The sequence below is a fragment of the Delphinapterus leucas genome, chromosome 17 (genome assembly GCF_059928025.1).
Source record: "Delphinapterus leucas isolate spDelLeu-1000000601 "Yukka" chromosome 17, BTC_Dleu_Yukka2, whole genome shotgun sequence".
NCBI classification, from domain to species: domain Eukaryota; kingdom Metazoa; phylum Chordata; class Mammalia; order Artiodactyla; family Monodontidae; genus Delphinapterus; species Delphinapterus leucas.
In genome coordinates this window covers 61,586,061-61,595,618 of record NC_143145.1, presented here as the reverse complement: position 1 = coordinate 61,595,618, position 9,558 = coordinate 61,586,061, and the positions used below count along the sequence as shown (strand labels likewise).

At 39.9% G+C, this 9,558-nt stretch overlaps 1 protein-coding gene across 1 annotated transcript; it reads right to left on the bottom strand.

Moving 5' to 3' along the window:
- Positions 1-192: 192 nt before the first annotated feature.
- SLC10A5 (solute carrier family 10 member 5) lies at positions 193-9,449 on the bottom strand. The gene has a single exon (XM_089899010.1). It carries the CDS (start codon positions 8,301-8,303, stop codon positions 6,987-6,989), a length of 1,317 nt encoding a protein of 438 aa, XP_089755136.1. The 5' UTR covers positions 8,304-9,449; the 3' UTR covers positions 193-6,986.
- Positions 9,450-9,558: the final 109 nt, after the last annotated feature.

Here is a 9,558-nt window from a genome sequence, read left to right as displayed (position 1 = left end):
GGTTCGGCTTCTTCTGGCCCCGCCTCACAACGGAGCATAGCCCTCCAACCCCCAACTCCCTGCCCCACCCCCAGCCCCAAGCTGCTCTGGTGATCGCTTCCTGACCCGTCCCTCTCTGCCTGGTCCTTCCAGATCTGACCTCTTCTTTTTCGTCTGTGGTTCTTCTTTCTTTCTCCTGTCTGTACATTCTTCTGTAATTTTAAAAAAATTCCTTTCCTCTATTTTGCCCATCCCTTATGTCTTCCATTCCTTCCAATTTTCCTGTTTCCCTTTCTTTGTCCCAGTCTTTTATTCCATACTACCCTTTTGGCAAAACACAAACTGGAGATACGACTCTAGCTTTGCAACTTTTATTTGTTAAAACTATGCTGGGTAAACCTACACTATATACATATTGTAGGGGTTCATAACGGAGCGTCCCCCAAATGTTCCATTTTTGCATGAGGATTATTTTGAGCTAAAGGCAACTGAGACCTGGTGAGTGCAAGAGAAAATACTCTCCCTCCCTTAACTACCTAGAAGAATTTAAACTGGAAATTTTTCTCAGAAAAGAGTTATTACTGGAGATATGCTTTATCTAAAGGGCCCCATCTATATGGTAGGGCAAATATCTAATTACCAAACATCTGCTTTTCTTCTTATCATCCTCCTGTCCTTGGAAGCCCCAGGCACCCATCTCATTCCTTAGCTCAGGATGGCATGTAGTCCTCATTTTACTTTTCTGCCTCTGACCCTCTCATGCACGTGGGGTCTCTGGCCCCTTTATGTGTGGGGGATTCGCATATGTATAAAATTAAATGATTTTCTCCTATTAAATCTGTCTCATGTCAATTTAATTCTTAGACCAGCCAGAAGAACTTAGAAGGTTTCCTAGAGGAAAGTTTTCTTCCTCCTCAACAATATACACTATAGTAAACCTATGATAGGTAGACAGACAGACACTTATTGGCCAGAACCAACTGCCCCTATTCTCAATAATTCATTTGGTAACCATGTAGTGAGGACTTACCATGCTTCAGGCACTTTTGTTTTCATATGCATTATTTTACTTAAAGGTTGCAACAGTTCCATGAGAAGATATGATCAGCTTCATCATATGGACGAGGAAACTGAGGCTCAGGGGAAGTTATTTATCCTCAAGTCACACAGCAAGAGCAAAGAGTAGAACACACTGACTCCAAAGTCCATATTCAGGGAATACATAGTATGATAAGCTTGCATCACATGAAATACAAGGACTAGTCTATGGTCCTTAAAATAGTTCCGCTTCGGGCTTCCCTGGTGGCACAGTGGATGAGAGTCCGCCTGCCGATGCAGGGGACGTGGGTTCGTGCCCCGGTCCAGGAGGATCCCACATGCCGCGGAGCGGCTGGGCCCGTGGGCCATGGCTGCTGGGGCTGCGTGTCCCGAGCCTGTGCTCCGCGGAGGGAGAGGCCACAAAGGTGAGAGGCCCGCGTACCACAAAAAAAAAAAAAAAAAAAAAGTTCCTCTTCTTGAAATTACAGGTCTGGCATCATATAGTCTTACTATTATAATGCAAAAGGCAGTGTGCACAGGTAAAAGATGTCCTAGCCACAACAGGATCAGGGAAACAGGTTATTTGGCTCCTTGCATTTGCAGTGATTGCTTCTCTTAGCTTGATCAGAAGACAAGATAGGGGCTTCCCTAGTGGCGCAGTGGTTGAGAGTCCGCCTGCCGATGCAGGGGACGCGGGTTCGTGCCCCGGTCCGGGAAGATCCCACATGCCGCGGAGCGGCTGGGCCCGTGAGCCATGGCCGCTGAGCCTGCACGTCCGGAGCCTGTGCTCCGCAACTGGAGAGGCCGCAACACTGAGAGGCCCGCGTACCGCAAAAAAAAAAAAAGAAGACAGGATATTGTCACCAACGTGTTGCAAATGAGAGTTCTCAAAAATGAATGACATGAAGTCTGGGACCAATTCTCAAACCTCACAAAAAGCCAGAACTTTGTCTCCTTCTAAGTATCTGATTTGAACACCTCAATTCGTCTAGCAAATGATGCTTTTGTCTCCTTGATTAAAAAAAAACTTTAGAAATTAGCTTTTTGGCTCTTCATTGTCAGTCATCTTAAAATAAAAATCTTGCCAACTCTGGTGACAAGTGTCGGTTTTTAACCAAATAAAATTTTCCAGGCATTTGCAGAAATGTCATTTGAGTCCTCTTTAAGTCTCATTTAAATAAACAAAGCTGCTATAATCGGTGTAATCGAAGAGAAGATAGATAGAATATCTCATTCCTTCAAATTAAAACCATTTCAAGCTTCCTACCTCTAATGAGCAAGAAGTACAATCTTTTTCTAGGAGCCTCAGCTGCTATTTTACAATTGTCCTCAAGTAACTCAGGGATTTTTCAGTCCAAGGAGGTTGTTCTGCTTTCAAATGCCTGACTGAAAGTAAAATGAAGAATCCTCTAGTACACAGGGAGGTCTAGTGCTCCGATCTGGTTTTGGCAGTGTTGCAAAGTGGTCCCACACAATCCAAAAGATTTTTGTCCAGTGCTGTGAGTGATTCAGATGGCTGCAGAGACCTTGGTACCTAGTGCATTGATCTTGGCTTCCCAAAAGGGCAACTGTTAAAGCTATAGTCACATCTGCAGCTGGTGTTCCCAACCCCGAAGACTGTCTGCTGTGCCAAGGTGGTTTGGGGTTACAGAGGGGTCAGGTTCCAGCCTTAGCCACACACTATACCAGGACAAAATCTGCTCCCTGGCGTGGTGACCAGATCACTGTTCCAGACTTCCCTGATGCGGAGTTCCCTCTTGGGGGCCTTTAATAGCCTTTCCTACCAGCAGACTTGCATCCATGACAGAGGTTCCAATTATGCTAAACCTCAAAATGGAAGACAGGCCAGATCCAATGCCCCTGACACCTCCCCAGACACCTGACTATTCGTGGAGGGGTTCTGGGAAGGATGGCCTTTGTCAAGCCACAGAATGCTCTGGTCATCACCTACATGAGTGATAGGTGCCTTGTATTTGCATAATAAAGAGCACCCTTCATGATGAATTCTTCCCCTGCAATCTTGGGTATCTTGCTAACTATTTAGTCTCTGGAGCTGACTTCTTTTAAATGGTAACTCCTTTCACTAAAAACAAAAACAAAAACAAAAACAAAAAACACATACAGATTCCACCTACCAAGACCTTCTTAATTAATAGTTAATTATTCAGTGAACTTTGATTAAAAATGACAAAAATTTATAAACACAAAATGCAGGTTCCTTATGGGTGGAATCTTCAGGGTACCTAACAAGATTTCACGTTTTGACATAACATAGGTTGGAATTACAGACAGAGTTTTTAGTTCTGGAAAAAAATGTATCATAGAATCATCTCTATTAAAGGTTGGAATGAAAGTTTATTTTTTAAAAAATGGCTTATCCCTCTACCTCTGGATCTTTTGTCTAACCAATCATGGCTGTGTAAAATGTGTGAAAGGAAAATCAAAATGGAGTTGGTATTGCTAAGAGAGCTCTCTAAAATGGAGTCAGAAGGCCATTGAGGAAGTGTGACTTATGCATGTCTCAGACCAAATGAAACTTTTGACCACTTATTATCTTAACACATGCATCCAGAACATCTACCCAATGTTCCAGAAACTCAAGATATTTATTGGACCCTTACCCTAAAATAACTCACGAGAGCCTTAAGGACAAATATTTCCTTTCTTGAATCAGGGTCAGTCATAATTCTTGAACAATCTTGTGGCTTTTGCCTGCATAAGCTCCTTTCTCTCCCCTGCAATACTCTTTCAGTTTTACCCGAATCTGTGTCTCCTGTCTCTCTCCCTCTCTCTTTTTTTTTAATTTTAAAATAATTTTTTTTTTTATTTGGGCCATGTTGCACAGCATGTGGGATCTTATTTCCTGACCAGGGATTGAACCCAGGCCCCCTTCAGTGTGGAGTCTTAACCACTGGACTACAAGGGAAGTCCCAAATCTGTGTCTCCTGAATTGCAATTCTTAAGACTTCAAATAAAGCCTTTTGTTCTTTGCAGCCTTGATACTGATTATTGTTGGACAAATGGTTGGTATGAACTCAAGCAATTAGTTAGCCTGCTTTATGCCTCTCATTCTTAAACAATAAATAAATAGCTTGAATAACTTCATCCCCATCCAAATTAGACAAATTTTCCTACATAAAAATCTCAATCTTCCATGATACATCCATAAGATAAATAAAAGATATTCCATTTGTACACATTCATCTGCTTTTAAGGTGCAAGATCAAACATGCAGAGAGTAACCATAATAATTATAGAGTTTACTATGTGTTAGGCATTATTCTGAGGACCTTATTAATACTAACTCATTTAATCTTCACAACAATATCATGAGGTAGGTACTATCATTATCCCCACTTTCCACATGAATTTAGGCATAGAGAGATTAAGTAACTTGACCAATGTCACCCAGTTGGTGACAGAGCTGGAATTGCAGACCCTGGCATAATCTGGCCCTAGAGTATATGATATTGACTTTCATAGACATTAATGATTAATTAATTCAATGTTTTATGAGCACCAACTCAATTAAAAGTATTGGTTAAAAACTGTAGGGAATTCAAAGAATAATATGTGGTCCCTGCCCTCAAGAAACTTATATTTTGGTTGTTGCTTTAAGTAGAAAACAGCTACTGTAAGTGGTTATTCTTGTCAACCTGAACCCATTGCCCTGCCCATGGTGTTAATGTCCCAGAGTTTTATGCCAGAATTACAGGCTTAGGAGTTAAGCAAGATCTTAAACCTCAGTTGAATCTCTTCATTTTACAGATTTGAAAACTGAACTGCAGAGAAGTGTCTTGTTCGAGACCACAAAGTTAAGGATAAAGAGCAACTAGAAAGGCAGTTTCTTGTCTCCCAATCAGTAAAATATGTTCATGAAAATGTACATAAGTCAAATTTATGCAAGCTTAATTATATTTTAAGCCCCTAAGTGGAGATTTCCATTTAAAGGGGTCAGTAGTAAAGTATTTCATGTAGGCAATTAACATTTTATAAAATGAATAATAACAATCCATCACCATGCCAAACCAGCACTTTGATGAATCTTGGTATTAACATACTGGATTTGGTGAAATAAGAAAAAAAGGACTTTGGTTGTCTTATCAGCTGGCAAACTGAACGAAAATTCCCTAATACTATGAGTAAGATGGTGAATAACACTAATAGGAAAATGTTCGAAGTTTTAGGCTCTATGCAGAGTTGTCAGATTAGTATTTCAAACCAACAGTAGATATATCAGGGTCAAAAGTTTAAAGTCTGGTAAAATAATTATAGCAGCTAACACTTGCTGAGCATGTACTCTGTTCTAAGTACATTGTCAATATGATCTCATTTAATTCCTATGACAATTTGATGGAGTTTACACTCTTATCTCCATTTTCTATGTAAGGAAATGGTACTACAGGATGGTTAAGTAATTTGCCTATAACTAAAGGCCTGGGAAATGCGGGAAGCAGAATTATTTAGAGTGATATTTCTCTTTCTTGATGCCTTCACTTTCTTTGGAGAGAAGTGCAAACTGGAACTAGATACTAAAAATTGCTTTTGAAAACTCAACAGTGGTATAAAAACGAGTATACTACTCATTTGGGCCCTAGTCTGTGCTTCAACACTTTATTTGAATAGGCACACAGGAAATATGCTAGATATTATGGGGAGTATCAAAATGAATATTGTTATCGTATTCTATTGCTTATATTATTATTTTATACTGTTCATACTATTATATTGTACTGTTAATATTCTGTTATATTGTTTCCATATTATGTTATGTTTATAATTTGCATGTTCAAGGATTTATAGCAAAATAGGGAGGATACGATAGGAACACAAATAGCTGTAATGCAAGCCAGGTTGGCTAAGAACTACGAGCATAAAAAATTGTGATGAGAATTTAGAGGAAATTTCAGTTCCCGGTAGCTAAGGGGGATTAGTCAAAGCTTCATGGCAAGGGTGGTATTTGAGCCAGGTCTGTGAGAGTGGTCAAAATATAGACAGAGATGACGTGGTCCCCTTAGGTTTCAGGGACAGTGTGAACAAAGGCAGAGTCATGAGTTATCAAGTTATCTGTTGATTGGAGCAAAGACTGCGTGTAAAGAAGTGGGAGGGGAGATAAAACTGGAACGCTAGGGTGAAGTCAGTGAGCAGAGTGTACAAAATGCCTCACTAAGGAATACAGACTTTATTCAAGAGGCAAAAAGTTTTGTAGCAGGGAAAGCACATGATCAAAGTTAGATTTTAGGAAGATTAATCTGCCAGTGCTTGGAGAGTGGGCAGAGAGGCCAAAAGCCAGGTAAGAAAGGTTTAGGGAAGCAGCAATCTAGGGCAGAACAAAAGTGGTAGTACTGGGAATAGAGAGGAGACTGATAAAAAGATATTACAGGAAATTGCCTGTAAAAAGAAGAGGGAAGAAAGGAGAAGAGGGGGAAGAGGTGACCCTGTGCTTCAGGGTAAATGGTAACGTCTTTAGTGGGAGACGTGGACGACAGGAGCAAGTACAATTATGAGAGCAGAAATGCTATATTTAGTTTAAGACATTGATTCCAAATATGAATTTACATATTCATTCACTGTGTGAGCATTTACCAAATGCCTATTATGGAAGGGCAGCCCTTCCATAAATACTTGGGATATATCATAATCACTATAGGAGGACTTTTTTTTTTATTGTTCTTTCCAGTTCAAGAGACCATAATAAAGTATTATATTCAAATCCAACTCTATAGAACATTTCCAAGCCAACACAGTTGAAAAGTAGTCTCCTTCCTCTGAATTCCTGTACATTTAACTGTCTGTACTATTCATTGGGTGTTTAGCACATATGATTATATGTATGTATATATTTCTCCCCTAATGTCAAGTTTTCAATCTGATCATAAGTGAGTTGAGAGCAGGCATCATTTCAGATATTCTTTGATTCTCCCACAGTACCTCATTCAGAGTAGGAAAATTCAGTAAAGCTTTAACTGTTAGACCGGGGGATTTTTCTTTCTTTTCTCTTCTATGATAAGGATACATCTTTTCTTAGCCTTGTAGAACAGAAGGATCAGTAAAATTTCACATCCAGAACACATGGCCACTGTGAAAGGAGCCACAGAAGCCAAGTCTGCATTGGACCGTGAAAAAGAAAGCTGAATAATAGCAAGGGCTAAGAAACTATTCAGTACCCCACCTTCGATAGCAACAGTTTTACAAACAGGAAGAGGCAGCATAGACATTTTAGCAAAAAAGTACCCAAACGACAAACCCAAAGCAGGAACTAAGACACCCAATAGAAGCACCTCTAGGTTCACTGTTTTTAGAAACATGAATCCCATTCTGAAAGTCAAATAAATCCCCACAAACATTAAAATAAAACTCAGAGGCCTAATGATCCTCTCCAGGAAGTTTGCTTTTTCAGGTAGTCTACGCTTGATGATTATTCCCACTGATATAGGTGTAAGTACGAAAAGGAGTGTTGACATAATTTTAGAAACAGGGATATGCAAAGTGCGTGATAACCCTAACATCCTACTGTATATGCACGAATTGGCAGGCATCATTATCAGGGCCAATAACGTTGATGTGCAAGTCATCAAAATGGCCAAAGTGACATCTCCTTCTAGAAGCAGAGCGAACAGATAGCCCCCACCCCCTCCTGGGCAGGTACAGGTCATTACAAATCCAAAAGCCTGTGCTTCAGGCAATGCCAAAATCTGCGTCAAAAGGAATCCACAAAATGGCATAAGAAAAAACTGTATAACTGCCCCAAGAATTATTGGCAAAGGTCTCTTCCATATTGTTTGAAACACCTGTAATTCAATCTTACAACCAAACGCACATTTATTTAACAGTATCATTGGCAGAAAAAGCATAAGGATATTTCTATCAATAAGGTTTGATGTCTGGAAAAGACTGTCTTGTCTTTGTTTGAGCACTCTGACTTTGACATTCTTTATTTCTTCAATGAGTCTTTCTTGCCTTCCTTCAGAATCCCACAATTGAATGGTCAGATTTGTCTCCCCGTCTTCATCTGTCACCAGGTTTATGGTAAAGTTGGTAACATCTGATAAGGTCTTAGTCACATTCACCACTTGGAGCATTTTAGGATCTTCTAGTTGCACAAAGAGGTAGCTGGAGTTTGGCTGTTTATCTCTGTAACTTGACCTTACAATGACAGTTTCTTCAGTCTTTGTGAAAAATAGTATTTCAGTCTTTTCTATGTTCAGAGAACTGAGAAACGATTTCTTTGCCTCCCCAAGAGTCACAGACGACAAAAGCAGGACCATAAAAAGTTTTCTAATCATTTGGAAGGCTTAAATAAATTACATATGCAAAACCATTTAAATAAACTAAAGAACGTCCTTCATACAGGTGTTCCAGTGATGGTCTGAGGTTGTTAGGTAACAGTTGTTTCTGCTAGATCAAAGTCCAGTAGGAGGGACTCTTGTACTTTTCAAACAAATACAGAGCTATCTAATGAGTGACATAATGGTTTAACCTACAGTTACGAAATGTCAAAGTCATAGCATTTATAACAGGTTCAATTTATCACAGCAGAAACCTAATCTTTACTCCTGACTTCATTTCTGCCACTGGAAAAACAGCCTCCTACTTACTTGATTTTAAAACCTTAGTGTCATCTTTTTTTGAGTTCTGTTCCTTCCTCAGGAAAATCTACACTAAAAGCAGACAGGATCCAAAAATTTTAAATAGATGTTGAGGAGGCCTAGAGGTGGGTGTTACTATTTTATTCATTCAGGTCAGAATCAAGTAAAAATTTACTGAATATGTGTTCTAGGGCCCTGAGCTGGGAGCTGAGTATACCACAGTAATCAAGCTAGGTGACTCTTCCCTCCTGGAGCTTAGCCTTGGTGGCTCTTTATCATTACTTAGGAAACTGCAGAGCCCATAAGCTGGCCTTGCAGCATCCTTAGGCTAGTTAGGGTTTTCCCACGACTCTAAACAGTGATGGTATCCGTTAGGCAAAAACTGAAACGGTTTGTGGTGTCCTTAGGTAGAAAAAAAATTCCCTGGATGATTACCAGATAGCTTGGCAACCTAGGGAGAGCACATAGCCAGATCCATGGCCAAAGGTACAGCCTGGTTAAGGGACCACTGCTGCTGGACACTTGGACCCTGACACAATGGGGCAATCGAAGCCCACTGACTAATTCTAATCTTTTATTCCTTCCTAGTAACACTAATCCTTACTCACAGCTATGGCAAGAATATTCAATTGACCCAACTTAGGTCATATGCCTGTCTTGGAATAAGGAGTAAGGAAAAGAGTCAGGCTTTTTGAACTTCAACCCACAGATTCACAAATGCTTTCTGTTTCCCAAACAAGAGGAGGGGCTTCTGATGCTAAGCAGAAAGAAAAAAAAAAAAACAAAACCAACAAAGAACCCCCACTACAGTTATCTACTACTGAGCCTACAGATCTAGTAGTCTCTGATCATATAATCATTTCAGCAGATCCTTCCTGTAATCATGACACAATCTGTGTCAAATGCAACAATGACAGTTACACATTATGTATTTTAGATCATAAAATGTTTG